Genomic DNA, 17,818 nt, shown 5'->3' on the forward strand with positions numbered 1-17,818 from the left:
CGACACCCGAGTCCTGTCCCAGTCCCCGTGTCCTGTCCCTGTCCCGGTGTCCCCCGGCCCGGCCGCTCCCCACTGGCGCCTCCCGCCGGTTGCCCCGCTCGCGGCAGGAGGCGGCTCTGCGCGGCCGCTCGGCGAATCCCGCGGGCTCCCGGCGGCGGGGCCGAGCCCCCCTTTGCTCCCCCTTTTCTTCCTCCTCCTCCTCCTCCTCTTGCTGCTCCTCCTGCCGCCGCCGCCGCCGCCGCTGCCGGGCTCCGCTCCGCCTCGCCAGCCCCGAGCTGGGTGCCCCGGCCCTGCCGCTCCTCCCGGCCTCCGCAGTCCCGGCCCGGCGGGCGGTGAGTCCTGTCCTGTCCCTCCGGGCAGATCGGGGTGTCGCGGGGTCGCCTCATCGGGGGAGGGCACGGTCAGGCGGGAAGGGGGATCCGGGAGGCCCCGGAGTGTGGCGGGACCCCCCAGGCGGGCTGGGACATCTCCCGGGGAGATGAGCATCGCCACCGGGCTGACGGGCACCGCTCCGCGGGTGAGGGTGGCCACGCTCGGGGCATCTCCTGGGGTGATGGGCAGCGCTTCCCGGCGACGGCATCGCTCCGCGGGCGATGGTGGCCGTGCTCGGGGCACCCTCCCCGGTGGCGGCGGGTCACGCTTCAGGGCATTCCCCTCCGGGGGCTGGTGACCGCGCTCGGGCATCTCCCGCTGGGGATTAGGGACTGCGCTGTGGGCATCATCCCCACGGGCTCCAGGGGTCCTGCCCGGGCACTCTCGGTGCACCCTCCGGGGGTTTGCGGTGCCGGGGATGAGCTCGGTGCTCGTGCTTGGTGCACCGTCTTAGAGTACTGGGGGACTTGTTCCCTCCCTGCACACCCACCCGTGTGATTCCCGCACCGGGGACCAGCATCAACAGCGCCTTCTCCACATCAGCGGGGCCGGGGGTGTTCAGGTGTCCCAGGAGCAGCACCTGCTTCTGCAGCCCTTCCAGAACATGCCTCGCACGCAGCAACCCTCCGGCTGGCAGCGCTGGCTGCTGATCAGGTACAGCCGGCCCCTACGAAACCGTGGCTTTGGCCTCTGGAGTTGTCCCCCCACCCCAGCCACGCTGGCTGTAGTAACACCTCAGAGCCCCTTCATTCCCCTTGGCCGTGAAATGCCCCCAGATATCCCCGACCTGGCGGCACCACTTAAAAAGCACTGGATGTGTTGGGAGGAGGAGGAGGCACTGCATCCCCGTGCCTTTTTACCTTTTCACCGTGGGATGAAGCACTTTCATACCACCCGTGCTCCAGGGAATACCCACCCTTAGCCATACCTGTCTGGGAGTTCATCCGTATGGAAAACGCAGCCGCTTTCCTGGCTAACACCGGGGTTGTCTCGCAGAGACCATTTAGTCTGTCTAGACAAGTATGATGAAGAGCAAAGTGCCTGGAGCTGAGTGATTAGAGCTCGGCTATCTCTGCAGTGCTACGTTTGTTGTACAGCTCTGATAGATGCTGCTCCGTGCTTTTGGATCTCTGGTTAGCAAGTGCACAGCACGCAGACATGGATTGTGGAGGATTATTTTCTGTCAGAGCCAGGGAAGGAGAACACAGCCAGCCCTTCATCACATGTGTGCACGGGAGAAGCAACACAGGCACTTAAACCAGACTAAAATGAACAGAGAAAACTCTGAAAATGGTGAATAAATGGGTGACGAGGGGGAGGAGGGGGAAAGGCACATACTGCCAGCTTACTTTCTGGAGGCTAGCACAGAGAAGTTCATGAATGTTTGTGTGACACTTAGAAAGCCTCAAATGGCAGGCACTGAAAAATAGGGTAGTGCTTTGTACGAGCATAGAATAAATAAAATCAGTAGAAAAGAAGGCTGAAAGGAGGGATAATGTATGTCCTCAGGACATATTAAAATGAAGCACACTGTATTGAGAAAGCAGGCTTTAACATAAAACAAAATCAAAGGCAAAGTGGACGTGTATGTGTTCTTAAATACTTAAGGACACTTAAATAAGAATATTCAAATAAGGACAAAAGGAAGCATCTGCCTCCATCTTAGGTATTTAATGACCTTTACAACTCTTGTCTTTCACCTTGCAAACCTTTTTTGCATATTGTTGAGTTGTCCATCTAACTTGTCCAGCAGTCCAAGTTAATTAACGAGGCAGATTCCTGGGAGGACAAACTTCCAGGGCTGAGTCTTACAGCAGTAACACATCAATCTCAGCTCCAATAGGACAGGCAGATTCTCCTCCTGGTAAATCCCTGAAGGTTTCCACAGCACCAGGAATGACTCTTCCTGAGACCATCTGTTTCTGAGCCACAGACATATTCCAAAGACATTACACACAAATATTATTGGGATCTGGCACCACGTGAGGCCAGAAGGCTTTATCTGAGTTTCTGGGCAGGAACACACACAGATCTGCCTCAGTGCTCTGTGGCCACTCAATGCCAACTGGACAGAGGACATCAGAGCTCCATGGGGGTGCAAGTAGAGGGCTGAGCAGGACCAGAGTGGATTTTCTCTGTGAGCAGAGGGGATTGATTCTGAAAACTGCTGAATATCTCAAAACCAGGTCTGAGCCTGGCCAAAGAGATTTGGTGTGACCCCAGGAGCTGAGCCTACTCGACAGGCAAAGCCTTGAGGAAGGAGCTGGACCACTGAGAATGTTATTTGGAGCAGAGCTTCTCAGTCAAGAAAAATCTCTTTCTGTACCTGTAAACATATAAATTGAGAAAATTGCTTTCAGGCTGTCATGGGGGCAATACTGGGAAGCACTGAAAAGGAGAGGCTGATCCTGGAGCAGCAGTAGCAAACACCAAGTGCAAATCTCAGGGAAAGAGCTATTAAGTAACTGGAGCATGTGTTGATAATTAGTTATCGCTCGTTATGTTTGCTCTGGGCTTTTCATTTCTGTTGACTGGTGATGAATTTTCTGCACTATCACTGCTTGTTTACAGTACAGCACCTACCAAAGGTAATTAATCAGTGTTAAGAGACCCTGCTAACATCCCTCTGACATACAAAGAGCCAGGTAAAGTCAGTTTGCCTCCAAATACTTCACAAGAGCTGAGAGGGGAACAGAGGGAATCTCCTTCTGTGCATCTGCAGTGCCTATGGGAGAGTCAGAACTAAAAATTACTTACAGGTTGGCTTATAAAATAAATAACTTTAGAAAGACCTTAACAAATATACAATCTTTGCAATGTTAGGGTCAAATTCTATACAATACCAAATAACTTTATAATGCACTGAGTGCCCTTTCTGGACCTGTACATGGAATTTCTTCACACAAGACCATCCCTGTCTTGAGAGAATATCCCAAATGAACTCTTACTGTATGATATTGCCTCGGCCTTTGAGAATCACCCTTTTACTGTCAGCCCCAGGCATACCTATCCAAGAAAGCAATGTCAATATATTAGAGAATAAATGACATATCTATGAATTACAAACAGAATAATTCATAGGTAATTTTCAATTACAGAGAATAATTTATATGTGTCTGATTTGCAAAGAGAATTATTTATGAGTAACCTGAATTGCACATGAAGAACATTAACAGGTTACTGTGGGAAAGGGAGTGTACAGACTGCTCAGGTGTCACGTGCTGAGCCTGGATTTTGGGGTGCTTGTTGTGAAAACACTCACCATGAAAATAAAATCTGTCAGATTCCATAGTAAACAGATTGGTGTAATGTGCCCAGTCTGGTCTGAAACCTCAGAGTGGTGCTGAAAGCCTCAGGGAGAGTGTTGGAGCTCCTGCCTTGAGGAGCACCATGAGCAGAAAGGCCACAACTGGGGTCCTACAATATAATCCTTGCGAAAGGCTGCTGCCAGGGGCAGACAAGAGCCAAGTGCCAAAATCTTTGGGTTCTCTGTGTCTCCTCTGCACTGTGTGGAGGTGATGATGGATGATATGAAATATGCAAATAACAGAGAAAATGAGGAGGATCTCCAGGGGCTGGATGAGATTCCCAGCCCAGGCTCCTTCCCTGCCCCTGGATCCTGCACGTGTTCCATCCTGCACACAGGGACATTGATTGCTCCTTCATATCACAGAATCACTGAGGTTGGAGAGACCTCCAAGATCATCAGGTCCAACCTTCATGGATCTCATGTGGTCCAACACAGTTACTCCTGGTTTAGGAAAAATTACAATGTTAGCAAATGCCCGAGAGATGGAACAAAAAAATGTGTGCTGGGAACAGGATGTTTTCCTAATAGTAAAGTAAAAAAGGGCACAGGACTAGATGTGGGGAGTGTCTCCACTTGCAGCAGATCTCTCGATTATTATTTTGCTTAAAGCATTTTCTTAAGTGCATCTACAAATTAGATGCCTCTTAAACAAAAGGAGTTGCTTTCTCCTCCCCAGGACTTGCTAGTCAGGTCCCACATCTTGTCATTTAACAAGGGGCCAAATCAGCTTCTTTAAAGGCAGAACATCTTCTGAAAAACCTGAAGGGCAGCAGGATGCATTGGTGCTTCCACTTCTTCATCTCCACTTTGTCATCTTAAAAACTGAGTTGGGAAAGAAACTATCCAAGCCAAAGTGCCATTTCCTCCTGAGGGACTGCCTCAGGGAGTTACACCAGGCACCCTCAGCACAAGAACTAAAAATGATAAAGCCCTGTTGCTCTGCTCCAGTTAATGAAACACCACATCCATATATTAGACCAAGACAAATAACATCTACTATGGCTAATATGGTAAAAGAGCTTCTTTTTTCAACCACTAAAGTTGGTCCATAAAATTTTTCTGAAGCATTAATTTTCTCCAATGAAGAATTTCAGAAAAGCTTACTAAAGAGAAGCAATTGTCTTGGATTTGGAGAGTGTAATGGGTTGCTGCTGTTCTGTTGGAAGCAAAGCCTGCCTCTCCAGGAGAATGAGGTACATGTCATTCCAGACTGAATTCCTGCAATGCATCCCAGTGCCTGAGCTTTTGAACCACTAAAGTGTCGTCATGGGCACCCTTGGGCATGAGGAACATCACAAAACACCCATGGACACAGCTGGGAATGTCTGGAGCTGGGTGAATGTCCCCTTTTAGGAAGTCTGGGGAAGCAATGTATATCCCATAGCTTTAGGCTCACACTATACTCCATGAGGGACCCCGGGGGGAACACTTACTACAACACTGTGCACTCTTTGTATTTGCTGTCACATACATCCACTCTTTGCTGCTTCCCATTTAGCTGAGAAAAATCCATTCATTTTCTAACCAGCTCCCCCTCCCCAGACCAGCACTCCAATTGTTCCCCAAAACATTAATGAAAGCAGCTCATGCTTCCAGAAACTTTGAAATTTAAATCCTTTAACATGATCAGTCTCAACCTGGACCAAGTGCAGGTCTCTTTCTTGACTTGCACTAGGCAGGCAGCAGCATCACATCCTCAGGGAATATTGAATATTGCTATAAGTTCCCCAGTGAAAGTTCTGCAATTACCAGGAAAAGGATGCTTGTATTTAAAGGTTATGCAGAACAAATGAAATCTTGTCCATTAGGAAAATGCCAATCTTCACCCTACTCAAGGCAAAACTCCTGATGACCTGCTGGGGTCAGACTCTCACTTTGTGCTCCCAAATCTGGAAGCAAGTCAGAAGTGTGGAGATTTGGGACACCAAGTGCAGAGAAATCTCACACAAACTCTTGCTGCTCCCTGTAAAAACCTGCTGGAGCAATTTGGACAATTTTGGGCAATAAGAAGAGCTGATAAAATATCACTGATTTTTTTTCTAAACCTTTTCTAGACTGTGTTAGGGCCCTTGTACCACTTCAGGTCCCCCCATGCCACCTGCTGTCAGCTTTTAATGCAAGTGAAATACAAAGCTTGCAAAAATGAAAGAAAACTGTGTTTCCACTCCCTCTCCAAGCTACACACCCTTAGAGACAAAAAAGATCACACTAAGTGAGCCCTTTTATGGACTACCAATACATGCACAGCTCTTCCCAAGGGTTAGATGAGAAGGAATGCAGTGTTAATTTTAATGGGCTGCCACTTTCCTCTTACAGTGCAAACCACCTCTGCATAACTGAGGAGAGGCTTTGGCTCATGTTGGTACTACTTTTTTTAAATATTGAATTTCTTAATCATATTGCTGTCCTCAGGGGCCACTGAATGCCACTTACCTGGCAGAACTAGGCTGAGACCTACTTAAATTATAGACTTAACCAGTTCCTCCTTAAAATATTTAATCTCTTTTTCTTTTTTTCTGTGATTGAATGCTGCTGCTAGAGCAGTGATGATCAGCAGCTGATGCAGTTGGTGTCCACCCAGAAAGCTTTTCTGGCTCCTTCTGAGTTACTATGAACTTGCCTAGAAGAATGTAACACTTATTCCTAGAAACCCTGGGCTTTTGTGCATATATCCCCCAAATTTCCCATTCTGCTGTGAACAGGTGGAGCACTTACCTGAGGCAGACAAAAAGCCCAAAGCACTGCTCCAAAATGCTCCAGTTCTGCTTGGCATGGTCTCCTTACAAAAAGGAAAAACCCAGGCATTGATTAGTCAGGGAAGTTGTGCTTTATTTCCTCTTTTTCTTCCCTCTCCCCAAGGTGTTCACTGGCACCTCCACAAGTGCATAAACTGGAGTGGGAAATAGGTGCTTGGAATAGGAATAGGAATAGAAGTAGGAATAGGATTAGGAATTCTGCAGCTTTGGAGAGCGCTGGCCTTAGACAGGACCCTGGAGAGGATATGTCCAGGATGCTCCAAATTAGTTTCTTTGTGCTGCAGGCTTTCATTTGCTCTTTATTTACCACTTGACATCATCCCCAGCATTGCTGATGCTAACACAGTGTGACGTGAAGCTGTTCACAAAGGGACATGATGGCAATGGGCCTGAGTGTGTCCTGCTAGAGAGGCACCACCTTGGCTGGGCAAACCTCCCCAAATCCTGCAGCCTGACAACAGCACTGGGAGCCAGCAGATGCTCTGGGATAATAGCTAGGATTAAAAGGTGTTAGAGGAAATTGTCACCAGAGAACAGCTGCTTTCACTGGTGTCAGATAAGGCAGGAGTTTAGGCTTCTGATCGACAGATAAAGACCAACATCAATCTCTTTGTTCCTGACATGGACCTTTTCCAAGGAGTGTGGTTTATCCCAAGCAAATAGGAGCACCACAGCCTACAAGGTCCAGTGCAACCAGTAGCACAACACTCAGAGGTATTTCCCATCTTATTGAGGCTTCAGGATAGAGCACCAAAAACCCCAAACCAGTCAGGCCATCTGGTTTACTCCAGGCACCCGGCACCATTTTGGGGCTGTGCATTCTTGAGAACCATGTCCTGGCACAGGGTCCCTGAGCCAGTGACACCCACGGGGACATGGAGAACCCATAACAGCCTCTCCCACACAAAATGTAGGGCCTGGAGTGTGCAGCGTTTACAGAATCTCACCACACCCTGCAGCCGGGGTATTGGCACTCACTGCTGTGAGGGCCAAGCGTGAGGAGCTTTCCTGTCCTTGGCAAGGCCGGGCGCTGATGGCCATGTCCCCCAGGCACAAGGAGCTTTTCCATCCCTAGTGAGGCTGGGCACTGATGGCTGTGTCCCCCAGGCGCGAGGAGCTTTCCTGTCCTTGGCAAGGCCGGGCACTGATGGCCATGTCCCCCAAGCGTGAGGAAGTTTCTGGTCCCTGATGAGGCCGGGCACTGATGGCCGTGGTCCCTCACACATGAGGAAGTTCTCTATCCCAGGTGAGGCTGGGCACTGATGGCCATGTCCCCTCACACATGAGGAGGTTCTCTATCCCAGGTGAGGCCAGGCGCTGATGGCCATGTCCCCTCACACACGAGGAGGTTCCCCATCCCAGGTGAGGCTGGGCACTGATGGCCATGTCCCCTCACACATGAGGAGGTTCTCTATCCCAGGCGAGGCTGGGCGCTGATGGCCCTGTCCCCTCACACATGAGGAGGTTCTCTATCCCAGGTGAGGCCGGGCACTAATGGCGATGTCCCCTCACACATGAGGAGGTTCCCCATCCCAGGCGAGGCCGGGCGCTGATGGCCGTGTCCCCTCACACATGAGGAGGTTCTCTATCCCAGGTGAGGCCAGGCGCTGATGGCCGTGTCCCCTCACACATGAGGAGGTTCCCCATCCCAGGTGAGGCCGGGCGCTGATGGCCGTGTCCCGTCCCTCAGGCCGTGCCGCCGCCGCCGTGCCCCGCGATGCTGCAGTGCAAACACGCGCAGGAGTTCAGCTTCGGGCCCCGCGCTCTGAAGGACGCTCTCATCTCCACCGACCCCGCGCTGCAGGAGCTCTACGCCAAGGCCTTCTCCAGGGCGGAGAAGCTGTTCCTGTCCGAGGCCTACAACCCCCAGCGCACGCTGTTCTGCACGCTGCTCATCCGCACGGCCTTCGACTGGCTGCTCAGCCACCCCGATGCCCCCGAGGACTTCGAGACCTTCTACCACGCCATGCTGAGGAGGAAGCAAAACTTCTGTCGAAAGCACATTTACCTGCAGCCTATAGGTACTGAGGGGATCTTCACTGGGCTGTGTGGAGAGACACAGGAGGGCGGTGGGTGGTGTTGAGTGCTGCTAACACCCTCCTCTAAGGATTCACCTGCAAATGCAATGGCCAGAGTAAAGGAAAGGATCTGACATGGCCCCAGTCCAGAGTCACAAGCTGTTGTGGTAGACCTGCCATATAAATGGTATGTGTGCCCCTGGGTGAGACTCGCTATGAATTTATGCATATATGTATATCAAAGTATGAAACAATGCTGGAAAAACCAGCATTTCTGGAGGTCTGTGTCTGATGGTTCATTAAACACAGCCACCCATTCCCACGTTAATCATTCTGCTCAACTTAAACAGGAGACAACCTTCCAGCACATCTGCTCTGCTAATGAGAGCATACTAATGCCTTGAGCAACCTCTCAGAGCTCCTCTCAGGAGGAGCTCCCTCTCCTCCTCTATATCCATAACCATCCAGAGGCGTTCACCACATCCCAGAGTCAGCAATGAGCTCCAGAGTGACCCACCCTGGCAGTTGCTGTGGCCAGTGCCACAAGACCCCCTCAGACCCTAATGTTCACCCTGGCTGTAAGGCACTGACAGAGAGCTTCTCTCCTCAGATTTGATCGAAGGCCCTGCTGGGCTCTCACTGCTGGATTCCCTGCAGAGCTGTGTGGAGTCTTTCTTCCTGGGCCTGCGTGTGAAGTGCCTTCCCTCCATCCCAGTCTCCTCCATCCACTGCTGCTTCCGCCACAGCCGGGACTCAGACAGGGTGCAGCTCCATGCAGGTGAGGAAGGGGCTGGCAGCAGGGAGCCCACCGAGACACCAGCCTGGCACATGGGCACGAGTTCTCCCTTAGGAAATGCCTGACACAGCCCTTCATTGCCTGGGCTGGGAGGGGATGAGGAAGGGAGTGAAAAGGCAGAAATCCTGTTCCCATGGAAAGCCCAGAGCTTTGAGGCTGGAAACAGGAATAAAAAACAAAGTGACTTTCATCATATTTTCCTCTGCTGTTTGTGTTTTTCAGTGCTATTATGTTTAGGTCCAGCTTTGGATCGGATCAGCTCTGCGGGAAGGCTCTGTTGATTTGGTGCAGTCTGAGTTCTCCCATCCCCTGTCCAGAGCCAAAGTAAATTATTGGCCTGGGTGGTGCAGGGGGGGAACTCACAGGCCTTTCATGATAGGAAATTTGGGTTCAAGTGTCACACAGTTCCCCAGGGGAATGGGTTTGCCAGCTGCCAAACTTGCACTGCACAAACATCCATCTGGAATGAGATGTTTGCAGGTACCACAGACCCAGCACTGCAGCCCTGGGGCTATTCCAGCTCAGTTCTAAACTGCCTGTAGGGAAATTCTGCTCCCAGGTGCTCATTTCCATGGGTTAGTACTGAATTCATCAGCATCTCTGCTTTGTTTTGACTCTGTACCCAGCACCACTTCCAAATTCAAGTCTTCTCTGATTTGAGAGATTGGCAACACAGTCATGGTTCTCCACCTGAGATGATGAATCCAATAGCTCTGCCTCTCTGTGGGCTTGGATTACATCCTCCTCCCCATCAGCAGCAGAAATTCTGGCTCTGTGCCTTCCAGGGATTCTTCATTTAAATGAAAATCTCCCTTGTATTTGTCCAGATGGGATCCTGAATTTCCTGAAGAACAACAAACCCATGGATGCTCTATGTGTCCTTGGACTTACCCTGCTGGACCTTTACCCATGTGAGACCTGGAGCTTCACATTCAGCAAATTCCTGCCAGGACAAGGTGGGCTGGTGTCCCATGGTGATCCAGCACAGTGTGTGAATAAGGCAGCACTGTACCAAAAAGCCCTTCCCTGTGAGACTGGAATAGCTAAATCTTACCTTTAACTTGCTCTTCCCTGGTAAGAGGAACTTTCTCCCACTGTGAAATTAGGGGGATCAGGGCTCCTGATCCAGGCAGAGGTGATACCAACCTTTTGTGGAGTGGGTCTCATCACACCCTGTGTGCCCATCTGGACTGTGCTCCCACAGCTGTATTTTCATGCTGCCTAAGGTGAGAGACAGTTGTAAAAGAGCAGATGCCTGACTGTACTCCCCTCTCTTCACAGAAGTGGGAGTCTGCAGCTTTGCCAGGTTTTCTGGGGATTTCCCCCAGGCTGGTTGTAGCAGCCTGAACCCACCCACGCAGAAGGAAGAGCTCTGTGAAGTCAGCAAGGAGGGCAGAGACCGGACCTTGCAGTTCAGTGCCCAGGAGATGGTCCAGTGCTGTAAGGTAGGACCAGCAACCTCCTGCACCCCGTGTTTCTTCCTGGGTAGGGGTAAATATTGCAGGCCAGGGCAAAAAACATGCCTCAGCCCAGTGAAGCAGCCATGAGACTGCTCCCAGAAGCACAGGCAGTCACAGCTAAGCCCACACTGACTTCAGACATAAAGAGCTTCCATTTTAATGCACTGCATGGACACCTCCTACTCCCCTCACCACTGGAGCAAGTGACAGCATCAGTTATGGGGAGGCTACAGGACTGGCCTCAGAATCACAGAATGGTTTGGGTTGGAAGGGACCTTAAAGACCATCTTGTCCCAAACCCCTACCATGGGCAGGGACACCATCCACTAAACCAGGTTGTGTGATGGAGCAGGACTGAAACAACCCTGCCCAGCTCCCAGGCTCATGCTTGGGTAATCCTGTCAGGCACAGCAGGGCTGATACAGTATTTGGAGGATAATCAGAATATCTGGTGGAGCTGTGTGTAACTAATGGATGGCTGCAAAGGGTGACTCTGTCCTCCTCAGACACGGGCATCTGTGAGGGGAGGGGTCCCTGTGCCAGACCTGTTCCATGGATGGAGGAGAAGAATACCTCAGCCAAGTCATCTATTTAAATGCAGAGCCCTCCAACACATCCTCTTCATGAGTGCTGGCCTCCCTCATCCCAACATCTGCCATATTCCAGCTCTGCTTCCAGTGTTCCTCCCAAAGCTGGCCCAGAGCAGTAACACCAGCAACTTTGAAACCACTTCCCTTTGGTCCCCTGGTATTTGCTCAGGATTTTCTAGTTTGAGTCCTCTTCCTGTAATAATTTTACATATTAAGTGGCAATGGGAGGAGGAGAGGAGTCCTCCATCCTCAGCCTTTCCACAGTTGCCAATTCCCAAGGCAGTCATGCTTGGCCAGATGACTCCAGCTCAGTTCTCTGCTTTGGCACAAATGTTAATGGAGTCTGTTCTGGAAGAACTCAGATCTGTTATTGCCAACAGCTTCTTGCACATTTCTCACACAGGCTGTGTTGCTCTTTTCAGGCCCCAGTGGGACTGGTTTTCCTCTTAAAAAAAACCCTAAAACAACAAAAACCACCACATTGTCCTTGGGGAAGAGCAGCAGCAGCACCAAACACTCTGCTTACAGGGCTTCCCACATCTGCCTCACCCACACCCACCCCTCCTTCTCCACAACACAAACATGGAGCTGGGAAGAGGCAGCCAGGTTCTCCTATCACCTTGGACAAGCCTAGGCTGGAGGAGTGCCATTGCTGAGCAAGGGGCTGGTCAGACTGCAGGGAAGCAGGGAAGATGGAACAGCGGAGGAGGAAGAGGAGGGGGCAGCAGAAACAGGAATGACCATGCACTGCTGTGATCTTTGCTTCCCTGACAGGTGACCTGCCACGAGATCTGCCACCTGATGGGGCTGGGGACGTGCCGCTGGCTGCAGTGCATCATGCAGGGCGCCCTGAGCCTGGACGAGGCGCTGCTGCGGCCCCTGGAGCCCTGCCCCATCTGCCTGAGGAAGCTGCAGCACGTCGTGGGCTTCAAACTCATCGAGCGCTACAGGGTGAGTGAGCCCCAGCCCCCAGAGCCTCCTGGAGCAGGGACAGGGCAGGACAGGGTGGCTCAGCCCAAACCCCAGCACTGAAGGTGCTGCAGCAGCCTGGTGAAGGCAGGAGATCTCCTCAGGGGTTCTCAGTGTGAGGTGCTGAGGCAGCAGCTCACTCCTCAACGTGGGGGTGCTCTACACAGGCTCTGACCAACAAAGCACTTTGCACAGTTCCAGGGATTTTGGGTCTTCCCAAGGGACACTGCCACAGTCCAACCACACTTTCCTGCCCCCAAAAACGAGGTGGGAAGGGCAGGAAGATTGCAAGCAGGAGCAGCAGTGAGTGCAGGGATTCCCACAGCTACACCCTTTCCTGTGCCACCCTGGAGTTTTGCCTCCCTGGGGCTGCTGGGAACAGGGAGGAAACATCATGTGTGTACTTTGCTGCAATTCCTCTGTTTAAATTTATGGGAAAGGATTCCAAATTATTACCCAAAGTACCCAATATGGGGAGGGTGCCAGACTCATCTTTTGTCTCTTCTCTCTCACCCATATCACTGCTAACACCACATTTAGACAGATCAGGAACCGTGCTAACACACCCTTAGCTCTTGACAGGGTTTTCTACCTCTGCTGCCTAAAAAGCAGGATTCAGTAGCCAAATGGTTGGTGGAATAGAAATAATGTCCCCATTCTCATTCAGCACCCATCTTCTCCCTGGCTGTGATTCCTGCCTGACACACATCATGTTCAGAGGTAGGATTTTCCATAGCTGCCTATTTTAAAGTCTGTGGGTTGCATTTGTAACAAGATATGAGCAGAATGAGAAAGGAGATGCCTCTGGTTTCATTCAGCATGGAATCAGATACACAGAAGCATGGCAAAGACTGTGAGGAAACACACACTTTTCTGTGGTTTTCCTACTTATCTGTGCTGCTGCCAGACCCTTCTCTGAGTCTGTGGCTGTTTGGTCCCTACTTCTGTCTGAGAAGTGTCTAAATTGCCCAGACCACCAGAATATTCTGCTTAAATAAAGCAAATAAATTCTGCTTTATTAAAACACCCAACCTGTCAGCATCCAGCCAGTGCTTTCTAAAAGAGAATGGCCACCTGCATTAATCTTTCCTAGAAATATTTTTGCCTTTACACCTGCAGCAAATACTGTAATTGGCTCGGCATCCTCTGGTGACAGGGAGCACAAACCTTAAGGAATGATTCACTTGCCAAATGTCACATCTGCTTCCTTGAGAAGGCAAAGCTCAGCTAGATACAGCATAAGCTGGTGTAAGAGAGCTGTGATAATCTCTGTAAGAGGCTTTGCCATAGTGTTGAGAGGAGACATCCATGCCAGAGATGAATTAAATAGTTAAGAAACAGGACAGAAGAGGGCGGAAAGCATTTGGAGACAGTAACAGAGAGCAAAGTTAACTTGCCAAGCACGTTAAGTGTAAGTCTGAAGTCACATTTCCTCTTGGAAACTATCACAGATCCCCACCTGCCACAAAACAGCTTCAGACGCTCCTAAAAACCACAGGAAATGCCAGAACCAAGCTGTATCTCAGCAGCAGCAGGTAACACTGCTCAGATCTGCAACTGAGACACAGTTTGGGGCAGGAAACCAGTCCTTATGCAGCAGAAAGAGCTCCTCAACTTAATAAATAAGTTTTGCTCAGAACCACACTCCATTTTTTATCCCAGCTGCTTATTCCAGCACGAGTCATCTTGAAAACTGAAAGCAAGTTAATTATCCTGGTGTTTCCCCACCACAATCAACATTTCCACATTTCCACCTGCTGCTTGTGCAACATTCCAGGCTGGCCTCACAGGGTGGCTGGATGAGTTTGCAGTGGCCACACACACACAGACAGCAGGTCTTAGTGACATCCTCAGGGTGGACATCCACTTCAGCTGCTCTTGTCTGCAGGTAAACAAAACCCACCCACATCCCTTCCTGGTCAAACAGGAGAACATAAGAGGCTGCAGCCCTTCAAACCCACCCAAAGTTCAAATGAAGAATCCAGCCAAAGGATGAGATACATTGAAGAGATTCTGGGAATTCAAGCAGTGATCCTTAGTTGATTATCCCCCTTTTTTTTTTTTGCCTTGAATAACCCAAATGTACTGTTCGAAAATCCACATCTCCACAGCTTTTTTTTTATTCCTGGGAATTGGGCTAAGTAGCAATTGGGATTCCTTCCCAGATTCACTGTTCTTGGGAATTTACAAAATCATGAGCTACTTGAAGCTTTCCAGTAGCTTTGCTGTCCCCTTCACTAGCCCAGCTCCCTCTGCAGCTTCTGGCACTGCCTTTGTTGGATCAAGCCAGAGGGAGGGAAGGGCCACTGGAGGTGGGACCAGGCAGGAGAAAAGTTGTCCCTTTACAATTTTTCTTGCCCCAGAGGGAGGGGGTAGGGTGGATTAGCTAGGCTGAAAGAGTCCATTTTATTCCTGAAGGAAATTCCTCCCTGAGGCTCCATGCTCAGACTGAAATGAGAAGCAGGGCTGATTTCTCCCACCCACTCAATTTGAGCTCTTTATCCTTTCTGTCACTTGCCTGAAGAGACAGCAATGGAGGAAGAAAGGAGGAGGGAGCAGTGGGGGGCTGTGAGAGAAGGGAGCTCCACAGGGCTGGGAATCTTCTGCCTGCTCCTCAAACACTGCAGCTCCCCCTGAGCACTGCAGCTCCGTGCCTAGCACACCATGGGGACAGCCCAGGCAATCCTGTCACTGCTGAGCAACTGGGGGCTTTGCAGATGGATCACTGGGAGCTACAGAAAGTAAAGGGGAAGAAATAGGCCACAGGAGTGTGAAAAACTGAAAAGCACATACAAAAAAAAGCACATACACTGGAAGCAAGGCAGACAAATTCACCTTTTACCCAGGGATGACTGGAGCACTATGGTTCATTCCCTAAAGCATAAGGAACAAATGTGCCAGGAGCAAACTGCTATATGCCCCTTGTGGCATTTAATATTTAAAAAGGAAATTGTCTGAGACATTTTCCTTTCATTAATTCTTTCCTAGAATCAGCCTTCCCACTTATTAATTTCAGCTCGGGAGGAGAATAGCTATTCTTGGGAATAAAACACACATTACCACAGGCATTAACAACATGATGAAACACAATTCTTCACCACTATCTGAGGAGTTTCTACAATGACAGTTTTCTCTGGAGAGGTGTTGGTTTGCCTCTCCTGGAGATCACATTCACACAGCAGGGAGTGATCTGGTGCAGCTTTCTCTACCACCTTTAATAACAGGGCAGATAAAGTCCACATCTGACTAGAGGCAACTCTGCCACAGTCCAAGAAAATGGGACAAGAGAAAGCTCCTGCTTTGTAGGGTCACCAGGAATTGTCTGATCCCATTGTCTGGCAGAGAGGACAGTGTCAGCAGCAGCTGAGCCACCCAAGATAAACAGGTTTACCTGGCAAACACAGGGAAGGTGTAACTGGCATCTCTCATCCTCCACAACAAAACCTCTCTCCTCTCACCACAGAAGCTCTATGCTTGGACACAGACCGTGCTGTCCACGTGGCCAAGGCAGGAGTCAGCAGAGCTGTCTGCCTCCGAGGACATCCTCCCGTTCAGCTCCGACTCTGGGATGTGCTGCGAGAACGACTCCGAGGCCGTGACCTCGCTGTCCGAGCCGCTGACCCCCGACACCTGCAGCCAGGGCCTGTCCCTGGGGCCAGAGCTGGAGCAGGACGAGCAGCCGAGCTCCCTGCAGGAGGGGCAGGGCCAGCCCCGGCCCCCCGGGCACACCAAGGCCACGGACACCATCAAGGATTACGAGCTGTGGCTGGAGATGTGCATTGCTGCCCTGGAGAGGAACGTCTCTGAGGAGGAACTGGCTCAAGTGGACAAGAGCGTGGATGCCTTGGCTAAATGGGAAATGTTTACAGGCCAGCTGCCTGCTATGAGGAAGGACCTGCCCTTTGCTAGGGACAGCACTGGGCTACGCAAAGTTCTTGGAGACAAATTTTCCTCCTTGAGGAGGAAGCTGAGCTCCAGAAAACTGTCCAAAGGGGAATCGTCCCCTCATCGCTGGCGCTGGGAGGACAATTAGGCTGGGGCAGCCTTGGGCCAGCTTTCCTCACCCCAGGCTGTTGCTGTCTCAGAGAAACAGCAACTCCCCCCAGGAATAAAAGGTGTTTTTGTTTTCTGATATTGCTAACACAGTTTTGATGTGATTAGTTCTTCTCCAAGGATTTTTCCTGTGTTTGTCTAAATGACACCACCAGTCCACAACCACCTCAAGTCCCATGTAGGTGCTTTTGTTTTCTTGCTATGAAGTTGGCCAGGAAGAGGTCAGTCAGGTCCCCACTAAAGACTGAACAAGCTCACACAGGAGCTTGGGCCATCTGAACAAACAGATGCAAATTGAACCAGGGCAGTTTCCCTGCACAGAGAGCTCTTCTCTGCTTAGCATGTCAGTCCCAGGCACCGATGAGATTTCTCCCTCTCCTCTTCCCTCACAAACACTCAGAGCTGGAAGAGATGGGCACAGAATAAAGCAGAAAGATCCCTGGCAGCTCTGCCCTAAAGTGCAGCGTTAGCCTGACGATTGTCTCTTGGCAGACCCTCAAAAGATCTCCTGAGATGCCTCAGTTCAAACAAAGCCAGGCTTGGAGTGTGAGCTGGAACTACCCACATCCTCTGTAGATTGGCATAGGAGAGGAAACCTTTGGAAACACAGACTCATTATTAATGTAAAAGGGGGAAACAGACGTGTGTTCCTCTTTCTGCCTTGGGGAGTGACCACCCTGGCCCTTCCCTCTTCCCACTGAGCGGGGCTGGGTGCTGTGCTGGCACCGGGAGAGCAGAGCCTCCCTTCCCATGGCCAGGGCATGCTGTTCCTCTCTCCTCCTGGCTATTTATAGCTCAAGAGGCCCATGGGCTCTGTGCTCCTGCCAGGGGAAGGCTGACCCCTCTCCATCCCTGCTCCCTCAGCACTGATAACACTCCCACAGCTCATGGCAACCTGGCTGAGCTCCAAATCTCTCCTCTCTAAAAATACCAGCAGGTAGGATCAGATTCGGTGCAGCTGGGAGAAAGTAGAGGATGTTTGCCTCTGAGAGGCAGCAGCTTTGGCTTCCCGGAGCACTTGCCCTGTGCACTTTGAGGCCCCCACCCCATCAGTGCTGTTCTGCAGCAGAAACAACAGAACAACTGGAAGACACAGGAAAAACGCCGGAGATTTACACATGCAGGTGAGTAGCAAAGATGGTCTTGCAGTAAATTCAGCTGGATTCCGGAAACACAAGCGTTTCACATCCGCATGATTCATACCGGGAGAGAAAGGGAGTTTGGCTTCGGGGCCGATGACGGCAATTCCTGGAAACATTTTCCAGGCTGCGCGCCTGGAGCGGCAGAGCCGTGGCTGCCGCCCTCTCCTGGCAGCCACAAAGGTGACGGCTTCCCATCCAAGGCTTCTCATCCAAGACATTCTTCCCAGCAGCAGAAACTTTCCAAACAAATCCTGCTTGAATTACAAATCCCAGTTCTGCCCCCGAACTCGCTCACTTGTTGCCTGAACACATTTACTATTTTAAGCAAGAGATTACTCTCTGTTCAGCCTTG

At 50.8% G+C, this 17,818-nt stretch overlaps 1 protein-coding gene across 6 annotated transcripts; it reads left to right on the forward strand.

Moving 5' to 3' along the window:
- Nucleotides 1-316: 316 nt before the first annotated feature.
- Nucleotides 317-16,412, forward strand: AMZ1 (archaelysin family metallopeptidase 1). 6 transcript variants are annotated; one of them, XM_050979928.1, is made up of 8 exons: nucleotides 7,570-7,684; nucleotides 7,801-8,018; nucleotides 8,077-8,459; nucleotides 9,067-9,234; nucleotides 10,080-10,208; nucleotides 10,534-10,697; nucleotides 12,077-12,253; nucleotides 15,735-16,412. In XM_050979928.1, exons 3-8 carry the CDS (start codon nucleotides 8,156-8,158, stop codon nucleotides 16,302-16,304), a joined length of 1,512 nt encoding a protein of 503 aa, XP_050835885.1. In that variant the 5' UTR covers nucleotides 7,570-7,684; nucleotides 7,801-8,018; nucleotides 8,077-8,155; the 3' UTR covers nucleotides 16,305-16,412. The 6 variants fall into 6 exon arrangements, with proteins under 6 accessions (XP_030085348.1, XP_018771410.1, XP_050835885.1 ...); XM_050979926.1 differs by having other exon boundaries at nucleotides 7,801-7,902; nucleotides 7,961-8,459; XM_050979927.1 differs by having other exon boundaries at nucleotides 7,801-7,902; nucleotides 8,019-8,459.
- The last annotated feature ends 1,406 nt before the right edge of the window (nucleotides 16,413-17,818 follow it).

This window comes from Serinus canaria, chromosome 14 (genome assembly GCF_022539315.1).
Source record: "Serinus canaria isolate serCan28SL12 chromosome 14, serCan2020, whole genome shotgun sequence".
In the NCBI taxonomy this organism is placed as follows: domain Eukaryota; kingdom Metazoa; phylum Chordata; class Aves; order Passeriformes; family Fringillidae; genus Serinus; species Serinus canaria.

Excerpts from the sequence above, each read along its gene's own strand:
- AMZ1 (XM_030229488.2), top strand. The coding sequence starts at position 8,156 with ATGCTGCAGTGCAAACACGCGCAGGAGTTCAGCTTCGGGCCCCGCGCT. Across the intron at positions 10,209-10,533 it reads CAAATTCCTGCCAGGACAAG|AAGTGGGAGTCTGCAGCTTT; the intron begins GTGGGCTGGTGT and ends CTCTCTTCACAG. Across the intron at positions 10,698-12,076 it reads AGATGGTCCAGTGCTGTAAG|GTGACCTGCCACGAGATCTG; the intron begins GTAGGACCAGCA and ends CTTCCCTGACAG.